The sequence below is a fragment of the Panulirus ornatus genome, chromosome 30 (genome assembly GCF_036320965.1).
Source record: "Panulirus ornatus isolate Po-2019 chromosome 30, ASM3632096v1, whole genome shotgun sequence".
Classification (NCBI taxonomy): domain Eukaryota; kingdom Metazoa; phylum Arthropoda; class Malacostraca; order Decapoda; family Palinuridae; genus Panulirus; species Panulirus ornatus.
The window spans coordinates 12,695,001-12,722,855 of record NC_092253.1 but is presented as its reverse complement, the minus strand read 5'-3'; the positions used below and the strand labels follow the sequence as shown (position 1 = coordinate 12,722,855).

At 41.6% G+C, this 27,855-nt stretch overlaps 1 protein-coding gene across 1 annotated transcript in view; it reads left to right on the top strand.

The window, feature by feature from the left end:
- The first annotated feature begins 6,262 nt into the window (after positions 1–6,262).
- Positions 6,263–27,855, top strand: part of LOC139758277 (uncharacterized) — a 47,860-nt gene continuing 26,267 nt past the window's right edge. The window contains exons 1-4 of the mRNA XM_071679486.1: positions 6,263–6,390; positions 15,767–15,862; positions 16,576–16,688; positions 24,016–24,140. Coding sequence (XP_071535587.1) covers positions 6,263–6,390; positions 15,767–15,862; positions 16,576–16,688; positions 24,016–24,140 — 462 coding nt within the window. The remainder of the gene's footprint in view (positions 6,391–15,766; positions 15,863–16,575; positions 16,689–24,015; positions 24,141–27,855) is intronic.

The window sequence follows — 27,855 nt, the reverse complement described above, 5'->3', positions numbered from 1 at the left end:
CTCAGTCAATGTAAGTTTGCGGCAGGGGTGTGTGATGTCTCCATGGTTGTTTAATTTGTTCATGGATGGGGTTGTTAGGGAGGTGAATGCAAGAGTTTTGGAAAGAGGGGCAAGTATGAAGTCTGTTGTGGATGAGAGAGCTTGGGAAGTGAGTCAGTTGTTGTTCGCTGATGATACAACGCTGGTGGCTGATTCATGTGAGAAACTGCAGAAGCTGGTGACTGAGTTTTGTAAAGTGTGTGAAAGAAGAAAGTTAAGAGTAAATGTGAATAAGAGCAAGGTTATTAGGTACAGTAGGGTTGAGGGTCAAGTCAATTGGGAGGTAAGTTTGAATGGAGAAAAACTTGAGGAAGTAAAGTGTTTTAGATATCTGGGAGTGGATCTGGCAGCGGATGGAACCATGGAAGCGGAAGTGAATTCTAGGGTGGGGGAGGGGGCGAAAATCCTGGGAGCCTTGAAGAATGTGTGGAAGTCGAGAACATTATCTTGGAAAGCAAAAATGGGTATGTTTGAAGGAATAGTGGTTCCAACAATGTTGTATGGTTGCGAGGCGTGGGCTATGGATAGAGTTGTGCGCAGGAGGGTGGATGTGCTGGAAATGAGATGTTTGAGGACTCTATGTGGTGTGAGGTGGTTTGATCGAGTAAGTAATGTAAGGGTAAGAGAGATGTGTGGAAATAAAAAGAGCGTGGTTGAGAGAGCAGAAGAGGGTGTTTTGAAATGGTTTGGGCCATTGGTGAGAATGAATGAGGAAAGATTGACCAAGAGGATATATGTGTCGGAGGTGGAGGGAACGAGGAGAAGTGGGTGACCAAATTGGAGGTGGAAAGATGGAGTGAAAAAGATTTTGTGTGATCGGGGCCTGATCATGCAGGAGGGTGAAAGGCGGGCAAGGAGTAGAGTGAATTGGATCGATGTGGTATAGCGGGGTTGACCTGCTGTCAGTGGATTGAATCAGAGCATGTGAAGCGTCTGGGGAAAACCATGGAAAGTTGTGTGGGGCCTGGATGTGGAAAGGGAGCTGTGGTTTCGGGCATTATTGCATGACAGCTAGAGACTGAGTGTGAACGAATGGGGCCTTTGTTGTCTTTTCCTAGCGCTACCTCGCACACATGAGGGGGGAGGGGGATGGTATTCATATGTGGCGAGGTGGCGATGGGAATCAGTAAAGGCAGACAGTGTGAATTGTGTGCATGGGTATATATGTATGTGTCTGTGTTTGTATATATATGAGTACATTGAGATATATAGGTATGTATATTTGCGTGTGCGGACGTGTATGTATATACATGTGTATGTGGGTGGGTTGAGCCATTCTTTCGTCTGTTTCCTTGAGCTACCTCGCTAATGCGGGAGACAGCGACAAAGCAAAATAAATAGATAAATGATATATATATATATATATATATATATATATATATATATATATATATATATATATAATATATATATATATATATATATATATATATATATATATATATATATATATATATATATATATATATATATATATATATATATATATATATATATATATATATATATATATATATATATGAGAGATATGTGTAAACAAAGACATATTTCATTCTACACAGAAAACAATGGAGCAACGCCGAACAGTAAGGTCAACTGATCTGTGCGATCGTGGTGTATTCGTGTGGATGTGGGTGAGTGGTTTGTCAGCTGGAACTATTGCCCGGGAAACTGGCAGCAGTGTCACAACTGTCCGAAGATGGATAAGACGCTGGAGGCAAGAGGGCAACGTGAACACAAGGGCTCGTAGCGGACGACCTCGTAAAGACAGATCACAAGTAACAAACATACAGGACGCCAAGTGTGATTATTCTAGCAAATTATTCAGTGATTTCTCTACTGTCTCAAATCTGACGTACTCCTCAAGTTTTTATTGTGATAAGCTTTCTTGCAGTAACTGTTTGAAATGTGATGCTCTTAATTTTGTGCTCTGTTCTAAATTCCAACACGATCTTGTCTCATCATTTTTCAGGAGACATGCACATAAAGACTGGAAAGTACTTCCTTTCGTCTCAGGCCAAGGGAAGCTAAAGAACCTCATAGCACATTAAACGTTCTAGTCCTACCGTATCACAACAACTTCATAAGATTACCTAAATTACTTAAGTAAATTGGTATTGATAATGCATTTGGAAATGGAAATACAGTGAGAAACTCTCCTCATAAAACACTCGCCAGGAAAGTTAAATGGTTCCATTTATCAGATTTCATGTAAAGACGACAATAAAGTTTATTTAGAACTGACTGTAATAGAAGTGAATTAAAGAATAAAGTAGTGCCAAAAGAGTATTTTTTGTTGGACATGACTCAAGAGTGCAGCCACCCTATGGATAGGAGCAATATCCAGAAAGTTGTGTTATGTCATTTATTAGTTTATAGAAATGTTATACAATCTAGCCTTACTAATCGCCGCTTTCATGAAAATTTCATTACTAGTCTAAGCTTTTTCGATTTGGAGTCTTTCATGATCAAAAACTTTTTCAACACGTACCATTTTACGAGGTAATTAACGATTTGACCCATGCCTTAGGTGGTTCATCTTTGTCATTATACATACAGTATATGCTAAACATAATCGTTGTTTCCCGCATCAGCGAGGTAACGCCATGAAACAGACGAACAATTTCCCATCCACTCATATGCATATATACATAAGAAAACGCTCGCATACGTACATATACATACATATACATATCAGCATATACATACATATACATACACATACGCATGTGTATATTCATGCTCACTTGCCTTTACTCACTGCTGTCGCTACCCCGCCCCACAGGAAAACAGCATCGTTACCCCTTGCTTCAGGGAGGTATCGAAAAGAAAACAAACAAAAAATACCACATTCGTTCATTCTCACTCTAGCTGTCATGTGTAATGCACCGAAACCACAGCTCCTTACCCACATCCAAGGCCCGCAGACCTTTCTATGATTAATCCCAGACGCTTCACATGCCATTGTTCTGTCCATTGACAGCACGTCGACCACGGTATACCACAACCTTCCAATGCATTCTATTCCTTGCACGTCTCTCACCCTCCTGTATGTTTAGGCGTCGATCTCTCAAAATCTTTTTCACTCCATCCTTCCACATCCAATTTTGTCTTCCATTTATCCTTGTTCTCTCAACATCGGATACACATATCCTCTTTTTGAATCTTTCCTCACTCATTCCCTCAATATGTCCAAACCATTTAAACACACTCTCTTCAGCTCTCAATCACGCTCTTTTTATCTCCACACATTTCTCTTACCATTCCATTACTTAGTCAGACAACCTCACAACACATTGTCCTCAAACTTTTATTTCCAGAACATCCACCCTCCTCCGTAAAACCTTATCTGGTCTTCCACTTATCCTCGTTCCCTCCACCTCGGAGATATATATCCTCTTTGTCAATCCTTCCTCACTCATATGTCCAAATCATTTCAATGCACCCTCTTCAGCTCTCTCAAACACACTCTTTTTATTTCCATACATCTCTCTTACTCTTATATTACTTACTCAATCAAACCACCTCACACTACATATTGTCCTCAAACATCTCATTTCCAAAACGTCCTCCCTCCTCCGTACAACCGTATCTATAGCCCATGCCTCGCAACCATATAACATTTTTGGAACTACTATTCCTTCAACCATACCCATTTTTGGTTTCCGAGATCAAGATTTCTTCATCGGTCCCAGAACCTTTTCACTCTCTCCCACACTGAGACTCACTTCCACTTCATTTGTTCAATCCGCTGCTAGATCCACTCCCAGATCTGAACAGCACAGTCGAAGATTGGGTTGTTTTAGATAACTATCACCCGTATAGAAGAGATGAAGATCATGGTGTAGCCATATATGTACATCAAAGCTTACCCCATACAGAAGTGACTTTAAATTCTACTCTAGAAGCTGCTCCATATAGAGTGAAATTTAATAACACGTACCTGGCTATTTGTTCAATTCACTGTCCCGGTTCCATTGCACTTGATGATGATAAGTTTTCTTTGCTCTTTAGTATAGAAGAGATGAAGATCATGGTGTAGCCATTTATTTACATCATAGCTTACCCCATACAGAAGTGACTTTAAATTCTACTCTAGAAGCTGTCGCATGTAGAGTAAAATTCAATAGCACGTACCTGGCCATTGTTCAATCTACTGTCCCGGTTCCAATGCACTTGATGATGATGAGTTCTCTTTGCTCTTTAGTCAATTACCTCACACAAAACTAATTTTTGGAGACTTCAACGCTCATCATCATCAGTGGGGAAGTATACGGGCAGACTCTCGCGGGAAACAAATGGTAAATTATAACATCAATTCTTATCTCGCTCTTCTGAACGATGGTAGTGGAACTCGTGTAGATGATCGGACAGGGAACATCTCAGCCATCGGCCTATCTTCGTCATCCCCGGATATACTAAATGACATCACCTGGGGTACTTATGACGACTCCTTGGGAAGTGGCCACTTCCAAATTTGTCTTTCTTATACATGCGACAATAGTACCAGACCGTCTCCCATTAGATTCAATTATCAGAATGCAGGCTGGGGGTCATTCTCAAGACAAGCTGTCCTAGATATATCCGGAGATGACATTGACACAAAGGTTGATAGTGTAGCCAATACCATCCTCAGGGCTGCTGAGACCTCTATTCCTAAGATCTCTACAATATCCACAAAGTATAGAGTTCCTTGGTGGACACCAGATTGCCGAAATGCACTGCGTAAGCGCAATAGGAGATATAGGATTTTCGACAAAGAGCTCTCAGATGATAACTTCATTGCATATAAACAAGCGCGGGCTCAGGTAAGAAGAACAATAAGACAAGCCAAAAGAGACTCTTGGCATGACTATGTTTCAGTTATTAGTAAAGACACACCCAGCGGTCAGGTCTGGTCCTCAACAAAGAAAATGACCAGAAAATATTACCAACCATCCATCCCTCAACTCACCTGGCAAGACGGCACCATAGACGACCCAGTTGACATTGCCAACGCTATCGCCAGGAGATTCACAGACATAAGTAGTTCGGCCAATTACGATCGACGATTTTTACCGCACAAACGTCAGGCCGAGCAGACAGTGATTGATTTTGCCACAGATGAAAATATACCATACAAAACCGGATTTACCCTTAAAGAATTACTTCTTGCCCTGAAATCCTGTAAAGGTTCCAGCCCAGGACCCAGCGTAATAACCAACGAGATTATTCAGCATCTTAGTCAGCCAGCCTGACTAAGCTGTTAGCATTGTACAATGAGATTTGGACGTCTATAACGTTTCCAAACTCATGGTACTTTGCATACATCATCCCCATCCCAAAAGGCTTTGAACGCCTTACGAACGTAAATTCGTTTCGACCTATTGCATTGACGAGCTGCATTTGCAAGGTCATGGAAAGAATGGTTAATAAAAGTATTCTCCTTTATTGGAATCGCAAAATTTATCAAATGATCAACAGTGTGCATTCCGTAAACACATAAGCACAATGGATCATTCAATAAATTTAGAACATAACATTTTAGATACTTTTATAAAGAAAGATTTTTTAACTTCAGTTTTTCTAGGTTTAGAAAAAGCCTTTGACATGACATGGCGAAACGGAATCTTAAGCAAACTTTATGCTTCTTTACCTGTCTTGATAAAAAAATTTCTTACATGAGAGAACATTCGCTGTCAAGCTTACTACATCAAACGTAATTTCGGACATATTTTTCCAAGAATACGGGGTGCCGCAAGGCAGTGTTTTGAGACCAACATTATTTAGTATTATGATCAATGATATTCTCTCTCCAACTTCCGTCCATCGAAACCTTAAATACTCACTTTATGCTGATTGTGCAATATGGCACTCCTCGCCGAATGCACAATTTTCGGCTGAGCGGGTTCAAGTTACATTTGAATCAGTTCAACGTTGGGCGCTTTAGTTGGGATTCAAGTTTTTACCAGTTAAAAGTGTTGCGGTTGCTTTACCCGTTAAGATAAAATCCCGAATTTGCAGCTAAAATTAGACAACAACACGATTCCCTTTTGTAATGGTGTAAGATTCCTTGGGTTACATTTTGACCGAAGATTGAATTGGAAAAAACACATAGATAGATTGATTACAAATTGTAATAAACGGTTGAATATTCTTAAGTATCTCTCGCATTCATTTTAGGGAGCCGACAGGAAATCTTTATTGATGTTGTACAAAGCCCTTACTAGAAGTAAACTAGACTATGGCTCTCATGTGTAAGCTTCAGCGAGCGACTGTACCCTGGGAAGATTGGATGTGCTACAGAATATATGCCTACGAGTGTGTCTTGGAGCTCTGTCATATACCAGAGTTCCACGATTGGAAGTTAAGGCATATATACCTCCTCTCCGGCTGCGTCGAGATGAATTAACGTTAAAGTATGGTATTCTGATGGCCAGTAGAAGAAATGCTACTGCCTCTCGCCTGGCACAAGAATATGAACAGTTCGTTGAGAGAGGCGTCAGGCCCCTGGCCCTCAGAATACACTTCCTCAGTGAGAATTCTGGTCTGAACGTGCAAGAAATGGACACGCTGGCTAGAAATAAGTTACCTCCTTAGGAACAGCCAAATATTAAAACTAAGACCAACTGGTTCCCTGTGACGAAAAGGAACGCGCCGGAGAGTGAGGTACACCAGCGATTCCGTTATGTCATCACGGATCATTTATATGTCCACTTCTACACAGATGGCTCCAAGACACATGAGTGTGTGGGTGCAAGTGTGTGGTCGAATGGGTGTTCTGTTTGGTACAGGCTACCGAAACATACAACTGTTTTTTGCGCAGAATTATTTGTAATTGACAAGGCCATAGATTATATAATTGATTCAATTCACATTAGATCAGTAATCTTTACCGATTCACTGTCAGCACTTAAAGCTATAAATTCTGGTTATACCTCATGAAATGAAATTCAGGGCAACATTATTAATGAACTAAAATCATGTAATAAACATGTCATCTTGATTTGGGTGCCTGGTCATTGCAACATTTATGGCAATGAACAGGCAGACCGGTTGCCTAAGTTGACCTCAGAACTTGGGGAGCTCGTTCCGATCCCTCGAGAGCTGGGGTCCTGCCTTTCCTTGGGAAAGGACTCACTATTTCTTCTGCGGCAAAGTTAGTGGACCAGCCTGACTATAGCAAGACAATATAAACCACAAGTAGCGGACTGGACGACGTACAGGAAGAATAGAAGAGAGGAAGTCGTCCTGGCCCGTCTATGTCTCAGCTGTACCAACAGTACCCACCTACAACCATATATAAACCGAAACTTCCCAGCAAGATGCGAAACCTGCTAATCTAATTTGACACTAGACCATCTCCTCACAAAGTGTACGAAATATCTTGAAAACAGTTAGGGGCTCATAAATTATTTGAAAAAGAAAAAAAAATCACCATCTACAATAAATTGTTTATGATAACAACATTATTAACGAATTGTATATCTTTCTCAAGGATACGGAAATAATCAAGATGATATGAGGTGGTTCATTGGTTCGACTCTGTGCCGGAGCTGGCTTCGGGTTGTGACTGCTTTCGCTCTGGGCTGGTTGTGTGGTGGGCAAAGCAAATTGCTCATTATGCTGCTGGCCAGGATTGGGGTGGTTCGGCCTAGTATTGGTTCCGTTATGGTGTCAGGCTGTAGAGTTCCCGAAGCCATTATGTTATATGTCATAGGTATATGTTCTATGTTTTGGTGAGGGACTATCTCTAAATTATCCTTTCACTTTCGCAGTCCATCTGGCAGCTGCACTAGTGGATGTTGTGCCGACTGAGTGGTGTTTTCTGCCACTTCGACGCAATAACCATTCACCAACTTTTTTTTACACATTTTTTCCCCTATAGGACTAGGTAGTACATATAGGTATTGATGTAATCATTATGTAGGGACTTTACACTGTCAGAAATCAAACAAGGTTGCAGGCTTAATGACCTTACTTATAGGTCGCTGGCCGTTAAACCCAACAGACATAAACGTATATATATACATATATATATATATATATATATATATATATATATATATATATATATATATATATATATATATATATATATATATATATTGTTTATTTATTAATTTATTTTGCTTTGTCGCTGTCTCCCGCGTTAGCGAGGTAACGCAAGGAAACAGACAAATGAATGGCCCAACCCACCCACATACATATGTATATACATACACGTCCACAGACGCACATATACATGCCTATACATCTCAGCGTATACATGTATATACACAAACAGCCATACACATATATACACATGTATATAATTCATACTGTCTGCCTTTATTCATTCCCATCGCCACCCCGTCACACATGAAATAACAACCCCATTACCCCTCACGTGCGCGAGGTAGCGCTAGGAAAAGACAACAAAGGCCACATTCGTTCACACTCTGTCTCTAGCTGTCATGTAATAATGCACCGAAACCACAGCTCCCTTTCCACATCCAGGCCCCAAAGAACTTTCCATGGTTTACCCCAGACGCTTCACGTCGACCCCAGTATACCAAATTCGTTCCAATTCACACTATTCCTTGCACGCCTTTCACCATCCAGCATGTTCAGGCACCGGACACTAAAAATCTTTTTCACTCCATCTTTCCACCTCCAATTTGGTCTCAAACTTATCCTCGTTCAGTCCACCTCTGACACATATATCCTCTTGGTCAATTTTTCCTCACTCATTCTCTCCATGTAACCAAACCATTTCAAAACACCCTCTTCTGCTCTCTCAACCACACCCTTCTTATTACCACACATCTCTCTTACCCTATCATTACTTACTCGATGAAACCACCTCACACAACATATTGTCCTCAAACATCTCATTTCCAGCACATCCACCCTCCTCCGCACAACTCTATCTATAGCCCACGCCTCACAACCATATAACATTGTTGGAACCACTATTCCTTCAAACATACCCATTTTTGCTTTCCGAGATAATGTTCTCGACTTCCACACATTCCCTCCACCTATAATAGATATATTCATTTTGTCAATCTGTCCTCACTCATTCTCCGAATGTGACCAAACCATTTCAAAACACCCTTTTCTGCTCTCTGAACCCCACTCTTTTTATTACCACACATCTCTTTTACCCTTTCATTATTTACTCGATCAAACCACCTCACACCACATATTGTCCTCAAACATTTCATATCCAGCACATCCGCCCTCTTCCCCACTACTCTATCTATAGCCCACGCCTCGCAACCATATACCATTGGTGGAACCAGTATTCCTTCAAACATACCCATTTCTGCTTTCCAAGATAACGTCCTCTACTTCCACACATTCTTCAACGCTTCCAGAACTTTCGCCCCCTCCCCCACCCTATGATTCACTTCCGCTTCCACGGTTCCATCCACTGCCAAATCCACTTCCAGATATCTAAGACACTTCACTTCCTCCAGTTTTTCTCCATTCAAACTTACCTCCCAATTGACTGGTCCCTCAGCCCTACTGTATCTAATAACCTTGCTCTTATTCACATTTACTCTCAGCTTTCTTTTTTCTCACACTTTACCAAACTCAGTCACCAGCTTCTTCAGTTTCTCATCCGACTCAGCCACCAGCGCTGAATCATCAGCGAACAACAACTGACTCACTTCCCAAGCTCTCTCAGCCACAACAAACAGCATACTTGCCCCTCTTTCCAAAACTCTTGCATTCACGTCCCTAACAACCCCATCCATAAACAAATTAAACAACCATTTAAACATCACGCACCCCTGCCGCAAACCAACATTCACTGAGAACCAATCACTTTCCTCTCTCCTACACGTACATATGCCTTACATCCTCGAGAAAAACTTTTCACTGCCTTTAACAACTTGCCACTCAAACCATATACTCTTAATACCTTCAACAGAGCAGCTCTATCAAGTCTATCATATGCATTCTCCTGATCCATAGATGCTACATACAAATCCATTTGCTTTTCTAAGTATTTCTCACATACATTCCTCAAAGCAAACACCTGATCTACACATCATTTACCAGATCTGAAACCACACTGCTCTTCCCCAATCTGATGCTTTGTACATGCTTTCACCCTCTCAATAAATACGATCCCATTTAATTTCCCAGGAATACTCAACAAATCTATACGTCTGTAATTTGAGCACTCACTTTTATCTCCTTTGCCTATGTACAATGGCACTATCCAAGCATTCCGCCAATCCTCAGGCACCTCAGCATGATTCATACATCATTAATCAATCTTACCAACCAGTCAACAATATAGTCACCCCCTTTTTTAATTAATTCCACTGCAATACCATCCAAAACCGCTGCCTTGCCGGCTTTCATCTTCCGCAAAGCTTTTACTACCTCATCTCTGTTTACCAAATCATTCTCTCTAACCCTCTCACTTTGCACACTACCACGTCCAAAACACCCTATATCTGCCACTAAATCATCAAACACATTCAACCAACCATCAAAATACTCACTCCATCGCCTTCTCACATCACCACTACTTGTTATCAGCTCCCCATTAACCCACTTCACTGATGTTCCCATCTGTTCCCTTGTCTTGCGCACTTTACTTACCTCCTTCCAAAACGTCTTTTTATTCTCCCAAAAATTTAATGATACTCTCTCACCCCAACTCTCATCTGCCCTCTTTTTTACCTCTTGCACCTTTCTCTTGACCGCCTGCCCCTTTCTTTTGTACATCTCCCACTCATTTGTATTATTTATTTCCCTGCAAAAATCGCCCAAATGCCTCTCTCTTCTCTTTCACTAACAATCTTACTTCTTTATCACACCACTCACTACCCTTTCTAATCTGCCCGCCTCTCATACTTCTCATGCCACAAGCATCTTTTTGCACAAGCCTTCGTTGCTTCCCTGAATAAATCCCATTCCTCCCGCAGTCCCCTTCTGTTCTTTGTTCTCACCTTTTTCCGTTCTGTACTCAGTCTCCCCAGGGACTTCCTCCCACAGGTCTCTTACCCAAGCTTACTTACTCTCACCACTTTCTTCACCCCAACATTCTCCTTTTCTAAGAACCTCTACAAATATTTTTCTTTCTTTAATACTATTCGCCATTTCCCGCATTAGAGAGATAGTGTTAAGAACAGAGGACCGGGCCTTTGAGGGAATATCCTCATCTGGCCCCCTTCTCTGTTCCTTCTTTCGGAAAACTAGAAAAAAAAAAACGAGAGGGGAGGATTTCCAGCCCCCCGCTCCCACTCTACAAATATATATATATATATATATATATATATATATATATATATATATATATATATATATATATATATATATATATATATATATATATATATATATATATATATATATATATATATATATATATATATATATATATATATATAAGGTAATTAGGCACAGTAGGGTTGAGGGTCAAGTCAATTGTGAGGTAAGTTTGAATGGAGAAAAACTGGAGGAAGTAAAGTGTTTTAGATATCTGGGAGTGGATCTGGCAGCGGATGGAACCATGGAAGCGGAAGTGAATCACAGGGTGGGGGAGGGGGCGAAAATCCTGGGAGCCTTGAAGAATGTGTGGAAGTCGAGAACATTATCTCGGAAAGCAAAAATGTTTATGTTTGAAGGAATAGTGGTTCCAACAACGTTGTATGGTTGCGAGGCGTGTGCTATGGATAGAGTTGTGCGCAGGAGGGTGGATGTGCTGGAAATGAGATGTTTGAGGACAATGTGTGGTGTGAGGTGGTTTGATCGCGTAAGTAATGTAAGGGTAATAGAGATGTGTGGAAATAAAAAGAGCGTGGTTGAGAGAGCAGAGGAGGGTGTTTTGAAATGATTTGGGCGCATGGAGAGGATGAGTGAGGAAAGATTGACCAAGAGGATATATGTTTCGGAGGTGGAGGGAACAAGGAGAAGAGGGAGACCAAATTTGAGGTGGAAAGATGGAGTGAAAAAGATTTTGTGTGATCGGGGCCTGAGCATGCAGGAGGGTGAAAGGAGGGCAAGGAATAGAGTGAATTGGATCGATGTGGTATACCGGGGTTGACGTGCTGTCAGTGGATTGAATCAGGGCATGTGAAGCGTCTGGGGTAAACCATGGAAAGCTGTGTAGGTATGTATATTTGCGTGTGTGGACGTATGTATATACATGTGTATGGGGGGGGGTTGGGCCATTTCTTTCGTCTGTTTCCTTGCGCTACCTCGCAAACGCGGGAGACAGCGACAAAGTATAATAAAAAAAAATGAATATATATATATATATATATATATATATATATATATATATATATATATATATATATATATATATATATATATATATTTATTTACTTATTTTCTCTCTATTATACTTTGTCGCTGTCTTCCGCGTCAGCGAGACAGCGCAAGGAAACAGACTAAAGGATGGTTCAACCCACCCACATACACATGTATATACATACACGTACACGCACAGCACATATACATACCTATACATATCAACGTATACATATATTTGCATACACAGACATGTACACATATACAAATGTACATAATTCATAAATCCTGCCTTTTTCATTGTCGTCGCCACCCCGCCACTCCCTCCCCCGCATGAGCGCAAGGTAGTGCTAGAAAAAAAAAAACAAAGGCCACATTCGTTCACACTCAATCTCTAGCTGTCATGAATAATGTAAGGAAACCACAGCTCTCTCTCCACCTCCAGGCCCCACAAAACTTTCCATGGTTTACCCCAGACGCTTCACAAACACTGGTTCAATCCATTGAGAGCACGTCGACCCCGGTATACCACATCGCTCTAATTTACTCTATTCCTTGCACGCCTTTCACCCTCCTCCATGTTCAGACCACGATCGATCAAAATCTTTTTCACTCCTTCTTTCCACCTCCAAATTGGTCTCCCACTTCTCCTCGTTCCCTCCACCTCTGAAACATACATCCTCTTTGTCAATCTTTCCTCAATCATTCTCTCCATGTGACCAGACCACTTCAAAACACCCTCTTCTGCTCCCTCAACCACACTTTTTATTACCACACTTCTCTCTTACCCTTTCATTACTAACTCGATCAAACCTCCTAACACCACATAATGGCATGAAACATCTCATTTCCAACACATCCACCCTCCTACGCAGAACTCTATATATAACTTACGCCTCGCAACCAAATAACAGTGCTGGAACCACTATTTCTTTAAACATACCCAGTTTTGTTTTCCGAGATAATATTCTCGCCGTCCACATATTTTTCGACGCTCCCAGAACTTTCGCCCCCTCCCCCACCCTGTGACTTACTTCCACTTCCATAGTTCCATCCGCTGCCAAATGCAGTGCCAGAAATCTAAAACGCTTCACTTCCTCCAGTTCTTCTCCATTCAAACTTACCTCCCAGTTGATTTGTCCCTCAGCCCTACTGTACCTAATAACCTTGCTCTTATTCACATTTACTCTCAGCTTTTTTCTTTCAAACACTTTACCAAAATCAGTCACCAGCTTCTGCAGTCTCTCACCCGAATCAGCCACCAGCGCTGTATCATCAGCGAACAACAGCTGACTCACTTCCCAAGTTCTCTCATCAACAACAGGCTGCATACTTGCCCCTCTCTCCAAAACTTCTCCAGTCACCTCTCTAACAATCCTATCCATAAAGAAGTTAAACAACCAGAGAGACGTCACGCACCCATGCCGCAAACCTACATTCACTGAGAACCAAACACTTTCCTCTCTTCCTACTCGTAAAAATGCCTTACATCCTCGATAAGAACTTTTCACTGCTATTAACAACTTTCCTCCCACACCATATATTCTTAACACCTTCCACAGAGCATCTCTATCAACTTTATCATATGCCTTCTCCAGATCCAAAAATGCTACATACAAATCCATTTGCTTTTGTAAGTATTTCTCACATACATTTTTCAACGCGAACACTTGATCCACACATCCTCTCCCATTTCTGAAACCACACTGCTCTTCCCCAATCTGATGCTCTGTACATGACTTTACCCTCTCAATCAAAACCCTTCCATATGATTTTCCAGGAATACTAAACAAACTTATACCTCTGTAATTTGAGTAATGGCACTATGTATGCATTCCGCCAATCGTCAGGCACCTCATCATGAGACTTACATGCGTTAAATATCCTTACTAACCAGTCAAGAACATAGTCATCCCTTTTCTAGTAAATTCCACTGCAGTACCAACCAAACCCGCAGCTTTGCCAGCTTTCATCTTCCGCAAAACTTTAAGTACCTCTTGTCTGTTTACCAAATCATTCTGCCTAACACTCTCACTTCGCCTACCACCTCGACCAGAACAACCTATATTTGCCACTCTACCATCGAACACATTCAACAAACCTTCAAAATACTCACTCCATCTCCTTCTCACATCACCATTCCTTGTTATCACATCCCCATTAGCCCCCTTCACTGAAGTTCCCATTTGTTTCTTTTCTTACGCAATTCATTTGCCTCTTCCAAAACATGTTTTTATTCTCCCTAATATTTAATAATAATCTCTCACCCCAGCTTTCATTTGCTCTCTTTTTCACCTCTTGCACCTTTCTCTTGACCCCCTGCCTCTTTCTTTTATACATCTCCTAGTCATTTGAATCATTTCCCTGCAAATCTCCCGGAATTCCCTTTCTCTTCTCTTTCACTAATAATCTTACTTCTTCATCCAACTACTCACCACCCTTTCTAATCTCTCCACCTCCCACGCCTTTCATGCCACAAGCATCTTTTGTGCAAGCCATAACTGCTTCTCTAAACACATCCCATTCCTCTCCCAGTCCCCTTACGTCCTTTGCTCTCACCTTTCTCCATTCTGCATTCAGTTTCTCCTCGTACATCCTCACACAGGTCTCCTTCCCAAGCTCACTTACTCTCACCACTCTCTTCACCCAACATTCTCTTTTCTTTTCTTAAAACCTCTTCAAATCTTCACCTTCGCCTCCACAAGATGATTACCAGACATCCTCCCAGTTGCACCGCTCAGCACATTAATATCCAAAAGTCTCTCTTTCTCTCGACTATCAATTAGCACGTAATCCAATAACGCTCTCTGGCCATCTCTCCTACTTACGTACGAATACTTATGTCTATCTCTCCTTTTAAACCAGGTATTCCCAATCACTAGTCCTTTTTCAGTGCACAAATCTACAAGCTCTTCACCACTCCCATTTACAATTCTGAACACCACATGTGCACCAACTATTCCATCAACTGCCACATTACTCACCTTTGCATTTAAATCACTCATCACTATAACCTGGTCTCTCGCATCAAAACTACTAACACACTCACTCAGATGCTCTTAAAACACTTGCCTCTCATGATCTTTCTTCTCATGCCCAGGTGCATATGAACCAATAATTATCCATCTCTCTCCATCCACTTTCAGAAGAGAAAAAGTGTGTGTATGATTAAATGGGGCAAGGTAGCTGGAGTGGATGGTATTGCTCTTGATTTTTTATTAAGAATGTATTTTGACTATGATGTTAATTGGTGTATTAGGATTTTCATTGTACGAAGTTTTTAAGAAATGGGGTTAACTGTGTTCTTAAAATTTTTTGCCAGGATTTTCTGTGTATGTTTGGGTCGAGGTGCGATGAGTGAGGATTTACGGATTGCATGTATAGTGCTACAATATAAAGGCAAGGAGAGCCTATGGTGAGTGTTTGAACTACAGATATATTTGTTGAGTGTACCTGAAAAGTTGTATGAGAAAGTGGTTATCTACAGGGTGAAGGCATGTACAGTTCAACAGAGTGGAAAGTCACAATATGTTCTAAGGAATAATAAAGAATATATGGCCCAGGAGTTTGCTTTGAGGAATGAGTAAGAAAATTACTTACAGATATAGAAGGATCTGGATGTAGCATTCATGCATGGGAAGAAAGCATAGAATGAGGATGATAGAAATATCTTCTGGAAATTCTTACTCACATTTGGCTATAGTGAAAAGCTATCAGACGCAGTGAGACGTTTATATCAGGAGCACAAGGCGTGCGTGCGAGTATGTACAGACGAAGGTGAATTGTTCCAGGTGAAGATGGGTTTGATGTAGGGAAGTGTGATGTCACAGTCGTATAGATTGTGTATGGATATAGTTAGTATATGCTAAGGGAGGTAAATGAACGAGTCTTGGAGATAGGGCAAATATGAAGTCTGTAGATGGTGAGGGGATCTAGGAATTGAGTAACTTGTTGTCACTAGTGCTGAATAATCACCATCAGTGACAGATTCGAGTGAGAAACTGCAGCCGTTGTCTGAGGTTGGGAGAGTGTGAGAAAGGAGGAAGTTAAGAAATTGTGAAAAAAAAGCACGATTATCAGGTTCAGCAGAGCAGAGGAATAGGTTATTGAGGATATGAGTATGAATACTGAAAATTTGGAGAAAGGGAATACTTGTAGATACTCTGGAATGGGGATGGCAGCGAATGGAACCATGAAAGATGAAGAGAGGTATAGGTTGGGGGATGGGACGAAGCTTCTGGGAGTAATGACGCATATGTGAAAAGAGAGATTCCTCTGCATTCATTTCTCCATCAGCAGAGACGGTGTCACGGACTTCCCGTCAGAAATGGTGGCGAATGTTTCACAACTGATGCTGCTCTTGCCTGTCATTGTTCCCGTGGCCGTCGGTTGGATGCCTCCGATATACGGTGAGATGCCAGCCTTGTTCGTTCCAAACAAAACCACCAACAATATATGTATATAGACAGCGATAAGCGAGGTAGCGCAAGGAAAAAGACGAAAGAATGGCCCAACCCACATGTATATACATACACGTCCACACACGCAAATATACATACCAATACATATCATAGTATACATATATAAACGCACTCAGACATATACATATATACACATGTACATAATTCATACTGTCTGCCTTTATTCATTCCAGTCGCCATCCCGCCATATGAAAGAACAGCCCCCTCCCCCCGCATGTACACGAGTTAGCGCTAGGAAAAGACAACAAAGGCCACAGTCGTTCACACTCAGTCTCTAGCTGTCATGTATAATGCACCGAAACCACAGCTCCCTTTCCCCATCCAGGTCCCACAGAACTTTCCAGGGTTTACCCCAGATGCTTCTCATGCCCTGGTTCAACCCATTGACAGCGCGTCGACCCCGGTATACCACATCATTCCAATTAATTCTATTCCTTGCACGCCTTTCACCCTCCTGCATGTTCAGGCTGCATTCGCTCAAAATCTTTTCCATTCCATCTTTCCACATCCAATTTGCTCTCACACTCCTCCTCGTTCCCTCCAACTCTGAGACATATATCCACTTGGTCAATCTTTCCTCACTCATTCTCTCCATGTGACAAAACCATTTCAAAACACCCTCTTCTGCTCACTCAGCAACACTCTTTTTATTACCACACAACTCTCTTACCCTTACATGACTTACTCGAACAAACCACCTCACACCACATATTGTCCTCAAAATCTCATTTCCAGCACATCCACCCTTCACCGCACAACTCCATCTATAGCCTACGCCTCGCAACCATATAGCATTGTTGGAGCCACTATTCCTTCAAACATTCCCATTTTTACTTTCAGAGATAACGTTCTCGACTTCCACACATTTTCCAACGCTCCCAGAAGTTTCGCTCCCTCCCCCACCCTATGACTAACTTCCGCTTCCATGGTTCCATCCGCTACCAAATCCACCCCCAGATATCTAAAACACTTCAATTCCTCCAGTTTTTCTCCATTCAAACTTACCTCCCAGTTGACTTGTCCCTCAACCCTATGTACCTAATAACCTAACTTATTCACATTTACCCTCAGCTTTCTTATTTCACACACTTTACCATACTCAGTCACCAGTCTCTGCAGTTTCTGACACGAATCAACAACCAGCGCTGTATCATCAGCGAAACACAACTGACTCACTTTCCAAGCTCTCTCAACCACAACAGACTGCATACTTGCAGTTCTCGGGGCGTTGAAGAATGTGTGGAAGTCGAGAACGTTATCTTGGAAAGCAAAAATTTGTATGTTTGAAGGAATAGTGGTTCCAATAATGATATATGGTTGCGAGGCGTAGGCTATAGATAGCGTTGTGCGGAGGAGGGTGAATGTGCTGGAAAGGAGATGTTTGAGTACAATATGTGGTGTAAGGTGGTTTGATCGAGTAAGTAATGAAAGGGTGAGAGAGATGTGTGGTAATATAAGGAGTGTGGTTGATTGAGCAGAAGAGGGTGTTTTGAAATGATTTGCTCGCATGGAGAAAATCAGTGATGAAAGATTGACCAAGAGGATATATGTCTCAGAGGTGGAGGGAGCGAGGAGAAGTGAGAGACCAAATTGGATGTGGAAAGATGGAGTGAAAAAGATTTTGAACGATCGGGGCCTAAACATGCGGGAGGGTGAAAGGCGTGCAAGGAATAGAGTGAATAGGAACGATGTGGTATACCGGGGTCGAAATGCTGTCAATGGATTGAACAAGGGCATGTGAAGCGTCTGGGGTAAACCATGGAAGTTCTGTGGGACCTGGATGTGGAAAGGGAGCTGCGGTTTCGCTGCATTATACATGACAGCTAGAGACTGAGTGTGAACGAATGTGGCCCTTCTTGTCCTTTCCTAGCGCTACCTCGCGCACATGCGAGTGGGGAGGGGGTTTTCATTTCATGTGTGGCGGGGTGGTGTTTGGAATGATAAAGGCAGACAATACGAATTATGTTTTTTTTTTTTTTTTTTATACTTTGTCGCTGTCTCCCGCGTTTGCGAGGTAGCGCAAGGAAACAGACGAAAGAAATGGCCCAACCCCCCCCCCCCATACACATGTACATACACACGTCCACACACGCAAATATACATACCTACACAGCTTTCCATGGTTTACCCCAGACGCTTCACATGCCTTGATTCAATCCACTGACAGCACGTCAAACCCTGTATACCACATCGCTCCAATTCACTCTATTCCTTGCCCTCCTTTCACCCTCCTGCATGTTCAGGCCCCGATCACAAAAAATCTTTTTCACTCCATCTTTCCACCTCCAATTTGGTCTCCCTCTTCTCCTCGTTCCCTCCACCTCCGACACATATATCCTCTTGGTCAATCTTTCCTCACTCATTCTCTCCATGTGCCCAAACCATTTCAAAACACCCTCTTCTGCTCTCTCAACCACGCTCTTTTTATTTCCACACATCTCTCTTACCCTTACGTTACTTACTCGATCAAACCACCTCACACCACACATTGTCCTCAAACATCTCATTTCCAGCACATCCATCCTCCTGCGCACAACTCTATCCATAGCCCACGCCTCGCAACCATACAACATTGTTGGAACCACTATTCCTTCAAACATACCCATTTTTGCTTTCCGAGATAATGTTCTCGACTTCCACACATTTTTCAAGGCTCCCAAAATTTTCGCCCCCTCCCCCACCCTATGATCCACTTCCGCTTCCATGGTTCCATCCGCTGACAGATCCACTCCCAGATATTTAAAACACTTCACTTCCAATTATGTACATGTGCATATATGTACATGTCTGTGTGTGTATATGTATGAATTAGCTGAGATGTACAGGTATGTATATGTGCGTGTTTGGACATGTATGCATATACATGTGTATGCGGGTGGCTTGGGCATTTCTTTCGTTTGTACATATACATATGTACATTGTATATATGTATATATACATATACATATGTACATTGTATACGTATATTTGACAATGTACATATACATATGTACATATACATATGTATATGTACATATACATATGTACATTGTATATATGTACATTGTATATGTATATTTGACTAGGATATGTATAAAAGAAAGAGGCAGAAGGTTAAAAGAAAGGTACTAAAGGTAAAAAAGAGGGCAAATGAGAGTAGGGGTGAGAGAGTATCATAAAATTTCAGGGAAAATAAAGAGATGATTTGGAAGGAGATAAATAAAGTGCGTAAGACAAGAAAACAAATGGGTATATCGATTGGGGGTGGGGGGGCTGCTAATGTGGAGGTAGTAACAGGTAGTAATGATGTGAGAGGGAGACGGAGTGAATATTTTTAGGGTTTGTTGGATGTATTAGATGATAGAGTGGCAGATATAAGGTGTTTTGGTCGAGTTGGTGTGCGAAGTGATAGGGTCAGGGCAAATGGTTTGGTAAACAGCGAAGAAGTAGTGAAAGCTTTGCGGAAGATGAAAGCCGGCAAGGCGGTGGGTTTGGATGGGATTGCAGGAGAATCTAATAAAAAAGGGGGTGACTGTGCTGTTGGCTGGTTGGTGAGATATTCAATGTATATATATGGCTCATGGTGATGTGCCTGAGGATAGGCGGAATGCATGCAGAGGCCACTGTACAAAGGCACAGGGTTTAAAGGTGAGTGTTCAAATTACAGATGTATAAGCTTATTGAGTATTCCTATGAAATTAAATGTTAGTGTTTTGATCGAGAGGGTGAAGGCATGTACAAAGCATCAGATTGGGGTAGAGTAGTATGGTGTCAGAAGTGGTAGAGGATGTGTGGATCAGGTGTTTGCTTTGAAAAATGTATATGAGAAATACTTAGAGAAACAAATGGTTTTTTCCAGCATTTATGGATCTGGATAAGGCATATGATGGAGTTGATAGAGATGCCCTGTCGATGGTATCAAGAGTATATGGCGTGGGAATCAAGTTGCTAGAAGCAATAAAAAGTTTTTATTGAGGATGTAATGCACCTGTACGAGTAGGAAGAGAGGAAATTGATTGGTTCTCAGTGAATGTCGGTTTTGCTGCAGGGCTGCGTGATGTGTCCATGGTTGTTTGATTTGTTTATGGATAGGGTGGTTAGGGAGCTGAATGAAGGAGTTTTGCAGTGAGGGGCAAGTATGCAGTCTGTAATGGATAAGAGGACTTGGGAAGTGAGTCAGTTGTTGTTCGCAGATGATACAACTCTAGTGGCTGATTCGGGTGAGAAACTGCAGAAACTGGTGACTGAATTTGGTAAAGTGTATGAAAGAAGAAAGCTGAGAGTAAATGTGAATAAGAGCAAGGTTATTATGTGCACTATGGTTGAGGGAGAAGTAAACTGATATATAAGTTTCAATAGAGAAAAACAAGAGGAAGTGAAGTGTATCAGATATCTGGGAGTGGATCTGGCAGCGGTGAAACCATGGAAGCGGAAGTGAGTCACAGGGTGGAGGAGAGGGCGAAGGTTCTCTGAGCATTGAAGAATGTGCGGAAGGCGAGAGCTTATCTCGGAAAGCAAAACAGGTATGTTTGAAGGAATAGTGGTTCCATCAATGTTATATGATTGCGAGGCATGGGCTATAGATAGGATTGTGCGGAGGAGGGTGGATGTGTTGGTAATGTGATATTTGAGGACAATATATGGTGAAGAGGGTGCTTTGAAATAATTTGGTCACATGGAGAGAATGAGTGAGGAAAGATTGACAAAGAGGATATACATGTCAGAGGTGGAGGGAATGAGGAGAAGTGGGAGACCTCATTAGAGGCAGATGGATGGAGTGAAAAAGATTTTGAGCAATCGGGGCCTGAACATACAGGAAGGTAAAAGGCGCGCAAGGAATAGAGTGAATTGGAACATTGTGGTATACCAGGGTCCACGTGCAGTTAATGGATTGAATAAGGGCTTGTGAAGCGTCTGGAGAGTTTTGTGGGGCCTGGATGTGGAAACGTACCGAAGCCACAGCTTCGGTACATTATACATGACAGTTAGACTGAGTAAGAACGAATTTGACCTTTCTTGTCTTTTCCTAGCGCTACCTCGCATTCGTCCGGGGATGTGGGTTGTCATCTCATGTGTGGCGGGGTGGCGACGTAAATGAATGAAGGTAGCATATATCAATTACATTCATATGTATATATGTATATGTCTGTGTATGTATACGTTGAAATGTATAGATATGTATCTATGCGTGTGTGGACGTGTATGTATATACATGTGTATGTGTGTTTGGTTGAGCCATTCTTTCGTCTGTTTCCTTGCGCTATCTTGCTAACGTGGGATACAGCGACACAGTATGATATATGAGTAATTATGGATCTGGAGAAGGCATATGATAGGGTTGATAGAGATGCTTTTTGGTAGGTCTTAAGAGCATATGGTGTGGGAGGTAAGCTCCTAGCAGTGAAAACTTTTTATCAAGGATGTAAGGGAGGTGTATGAGTTTGAAGAGAGGAGAGTGATTGGTTCCCAGTGAAGGTCGATATGCCGCAAGGGTGTGTGATATCTCCATGGTTGTTTAATTTGTTTATGGACGGGGTGGTTAGGTAGGTAAATGTAAGAATTTTGGAGAGAGTGGCGAGTATGCAGTCTGTTCGCCGATGATACAGCACTGATGCCTTATTCAAGTGAGAAACTGCAGACTAAGTTTGGAAAATTGTGTGAAAGGAGAAAGTTGAGAGTTAATGTGAACAAGAGAAAGGTAATTATTAGGTTCAGGGGGTGGGTTGAGGGACAATTTGATTGGGATGTAAGTTTTAATGGAGAAAGTTTGAGGGAAAAGAAGTGTTTTAGATATTTGGGAGTGGAATTGGCAGCGAATGGAAGCATGGAAGCGGAAGTGAGTCAAATGGTGGGGAGGGAGTGAAGGTTCTGGGAGCGATGAAGAATGTTTGAAAGGAGAGAACGTTTTCTCAGAGAGCAAAAATGGGCATGTTTGAAGGAATAGTATTTCCAAAAATATCACATGGTTGTGAGGCATGGGCTCTACATAAGGTGGATGTGTTAGAAATCAAATGTTTAATGACAATATGTGGTGTGAGGTGGTTTGATCGAGTAAGTAATGAAAGGGTAAGAGATATGTGTGGTCATAAGAAGAGTTTAGTTGAGAGAGCAGAAGTGGGTGTGTTGAAACGATTTGGACATACGGAGAGAATGAGTGACTAAAAGTTGACAAAGAGGATATATGTGTAAGACGTGGAGGAGAAAGTAGCGGGAGGCCAAATTGGAGGTGGGAAGATGGAGTGAAAAAGATCTTGAACAATTGGGGCCTGAACATATGGAATTGTAAGAGGCATGCAAGGAATAGATTGCACTGGAACGATGTGGTATAAATGGGTCGACGTTCTGTCAATGAACTGAACCAGGGCATGTGAAATGTCTCTGATATACCATTGGAAAGGTGTGTTTGGCTTGGATGTGGATAGGAATATGTGGTTTCGGTGCATTACACATGACAGCTAGAGAGTGAGTGTGATCAATGTGGCCTTTTCTGTCTTGTTCGTGGCGCTACCTCGCTGAATTAGGGGGTAGCGATGCTGTTTCCTTTGGGACGGGTTTGCGCCAGATGTGGCTCCAAACTTACTAAACATCCACGTAGGCTTTTATGAATCTCGTGGTTAAGTTCAGCTTGAATTTCTTCATATTTTCCTTATTTTTGCTTAAGGGTGTCTATACTAAATAGGCTCTTCTTATAACGAAGTACGCCTATAGACTATGGACGGTTCCTAGTCAATATGTTTTTATAAATGTAGCCGACTTGGGAGGGACGAATAATGCCCCGATGATGGATGAAAATTAAGATAATCGTCCGAAACTCTCTTAAGCTTTGTATAAAATGTAAGATTGATGGGGAAGTTAACAGGTATCACCACCATCTCACCACAACTCCTCCATAGAAATAGTCGAGACTCTATAATAATTCGAAAGACTTTAGTTATGTAAGTGATGTCCAGCACGTCATGAGTATGATAGAGGTTAGTAAGTCGTATATTCATGAGTAGGAAGTTGGAGTAACATCACAGTTTTTAATTCTTTAGCGTATGAAGTTTAATCTTGGCGCTGTTTGACAGTCACTCAACAACATAAAGAAATTGGGAAACTGCTTACAAAGACTGCATGAAGAATGTACATGGAAATGAATATTGAGAAATGCTTTGGAAAGGACTAACAGATTTTATAAATGTGATACGATTATAGAGATCATAGCAAATATCGTAATCATAAAAACGGATGGATACAAGGAACTAACAATTTCATGCGCAATATCTATTCTCTTCAGCTGAGCGCGAGACACTAACATTAGCGAAGGGAGCAGTTGAGGCGGTGTTCACTCGAGCGTCTCATCCTCGCTGCTCAGCCATACTCCTCACAGACGGAACCACCTCCACCACCACCGTCTACAAGGTACGTTATCCTCAGCTAAACTTACTGATGCTATTCCACGGTCACCATGTGGCACACTTGGTGGTTAAGAAAGCATACAGCTGCAGACTTTATTATCATCTGTTTATATTGCCTTTGATCAGAGCCACAGATACTATTAAAAGTTATATGAAACTAATGGAATTGTTTTTATTAAGTTTACGATGCCTGTTTCAGTGTTAGAGACTAAATTCTTACAGCAATAATGCATGTACAGAGAGATAAAACCCAACGAATGATAAAAAAAACTCTTTTCCATAAAGTGCAAAGAAATAGACAAACACACACACACACACACACACACACACACACACACACACACACATACAGGCGCGCGAGCGCGGCCTTCCGTTTGTGCATTGGATTGTGCCGCTGACTATGATTTACAGACAGACATGCCCTGGTTCGAATCCTGGGCACGGCAGTTGGCTCACTTCCAACCTGGCTGTTCATATTACCGTTGAGCCTGATCGATGAATGAGTACCTGAATTACACTAGGATGTACTTACTTATTTGTACTGTACTTGGAGGGAATTTTACACTCGTAGGACCCAATCTGTTGAACGTTTTTTACAGTGTTATAACTTTATGTATGCTGTCTACTTCAAACATATCCTCAGTCATTCTATTTCATTCATCCACCATACTTACACTAAAAATTTCTTTACATCCATTTTCAGTCAGTTTCTTAATTTCATGTTATGTCCTGGAGTTGCTGTACCCTTGCATTTCAAAGATGTGTTCACTCTTCGCATCGATATTCTGTTTTAAAACTTAAAGACTGCGATCAGGCCACCTCTCATGCTTCTCTCTTCAAAGATGGAAAAATCTAAACATTTATCCTTTTTTGTAAATTAGCTTTCATAATTTTTGGCACCAACTTAGCTCTTTGTATTTCTTTAGGTGAGTAACCAGTCTTGAGAATCCTACTTTAGTTTTAGCCTTTTCTAAGAAGTGAAAAACTTGTTTATTATTCCTTTTTCCATGAATTTGAACGCGTTTGATATTTGCCTAAAGATAGTTGATCTCTAACGACAAGTTAAAGATTCTGCTATTTGTATTCTACACAATGAGAATTATGTCAAGACCTTCTTTCACTATGACCATCCGCATTACTTTATATTTAGTCTGGCTGAACTTTTCATCAGCAATGTACTAGATAAACTGCTGTTTATCAACGTCTTGTTGTTGATGAAATCCTCCACACTTTCACTTCTCTCAAGACCATCTCATCTTTTGTAGGCATGTTCGATTAAAAATTCATACCTTCTGCCAAAGTATGAAAGTTGATCAAGAGGAGTTCTGCTCCCAGAACAGAGCCCCGTGGCACACCACTGGTCACCCCAACCTATTATAAGAGGGTTCCTTTGACATATGTTTCTGGACTCTTCCACTAAGATAGTGTTCTATTCATGGAAGTAGTCTCCCCCTTTATTCCTGGCAGTGCAGAAACTCAATCTTCCCTTTCTATCTACGATAGAGCTCACTGTATTGTAGAAATTGAAGGGGTTATTTACCCATGATAATCTTTCCCTAAATATCGTTGTCTCTCTTGTATATTTTCTTTCAAGAAAATCTTTTTATTTGCACTTAGACTATCTTTTCCTGAACCAGGGACCGCACTCATCATGGAGGCTAGTTGACAGTTCATTTATTCTACACAGATTCTTTTACTAATGCTCATGACGTTTGCTTTTTCTACCCTATTGGTACTTTGCATTTCTCCAGTGGCATCGTTGAACAATATTTCTAAAGGATTCTTTGGGGTATGTGCACACATCTGTAGCATTTATAATGAAATTCTATCCGGATTATCAATTTCTTTTACAGATATCTCAAGGCCTTCTAAAACCTTTTCCATGTTCCATCTTTTAATAGTTACTTATATCGTTATCTACAATGCATCGCTCTAAACCCCTTAGCCTCATAAGGTGCTCATAAAGGCGACAACTTATTTTTTTTTTTTTTTTTTTTTATACTTTGTCGCTGTCTCCCGCGTTTGCGAGGTAGCGCAAGGAAACAGACGAAAGAAATGGCCCAACCCCCCCCCCCCCCCATACACATGTACATACACACGTCCACACACGCAAATATACATACCTACACAGCTTTCCATGGTTTATCCCAGACGCTTCACATGCCTTGCTTCAATCCACTGACAGCACGTCAACCCCTGTATACCACATGACTCCAATTCACTCTATTTCTTGCCCTCCTTTCACCCTCCTGCATGTTCAGGCCCCGATCACACAAAATCTTTTTCACTCCATCTTTCCACCTCCAATTTGGTCTCCCTCTTCTCCTCGTTCCCTCCACCTCCGACACATATATCCTCTTGGTCAATCTCTCCTCACTCATTCTCTCCATGTGCCCAAACCATTTCAAAACACCCTCTTCTGCTCTCTCAACCACGCTCTTTTTATTTCCACACCTCTCTCTTACCCTTACGTTACTTACTCGATCAAACCACCTCACACCACACATTGTCCTCAAACATCTCATTTCCAGCACATCCATCCTCCTGCGCACATCTCTATCCATAGCCCACGCCTCGCAACCATACAACATTGTTGGAACCACTATTCCCTCAAACATACCCATTTTTGCTTTCCGAGATAATGTTCTCGACTTCCACACATTTTTCAAGGCTCCCAAAATTTTCGCCCCCTCCCCCACCCTATGATCCACTTCCGCTTCCATGGTTCCATCCGCTGACAGATCCACTCCCAGATATCTAAAACACTTCACTTCCTCCAGTTTTTCTCCATTCAAACTCACCTCCCAATTGACTTGACCCTCACCCCTACTGTACCTAATAACCTTGCTCTTATTCACATTTACTCTCAACTTTCTTCTTCCACACACTTTACCAAACTCAGTCACCAGCTTCTGCAGTTTCTCACATGAATCAGCCACCAGCGCTGTATCATCAGCGAACAACAACTGACTCACTTCCCAAGCTCTCTCATCCACAACAGACTTCATACTTGCCCCTCTTTCCAGGACTCTTGCATTTACCTCCCTTACAACCCCATCCATAAACAAATTAAACAACCATGGAGACATCACACACCCCTGCCGCAAACCTACATTCACTGAGAACCAATCACTTTCCTCTCTTCCTACACGTACACATGCCTTACATCCTCGATAAAAACTTTTCACTGCTTCTAACAACTTGCCTCCCACACCATATATTCTTAATACCTTCCACAGAGCATCTCTATCAACTCTATCATATGCCTTCTCCAGATCCATAAATGCTACATACAAATCCATTTGCTTTTCTAAGTATTTCTCACATACATTCTTCAAAGCAAACACCTGATCCACACATCCTCTACCACTTCTGAAACCGCACTGCTCTTCCCCAATCTGATGCTCTGTACATGCCTTCACCCTCTCAATCAATACCCTCCCATATAATTTACCAGGAATACTCAACAAACTTATACCTCTGTAATTTGAGCACTCACTCTTATCCCCTTTGCCTTTGTACAATGGCACTATGCACGCATTCCGCCAATCCTCAGGCACCTCACCATGAGTCATACATACATTAAATAACCTTACCAACCAGTCAACAATACAGTCACCCCCTTTCTTAATAAATTCCACTGCAATGCCATCCAAACCTGCTGCCTTGCCGGCTTTCATCTTCCGCAAAGCTTTTACTACCTCTTCTCTGTTTACCAA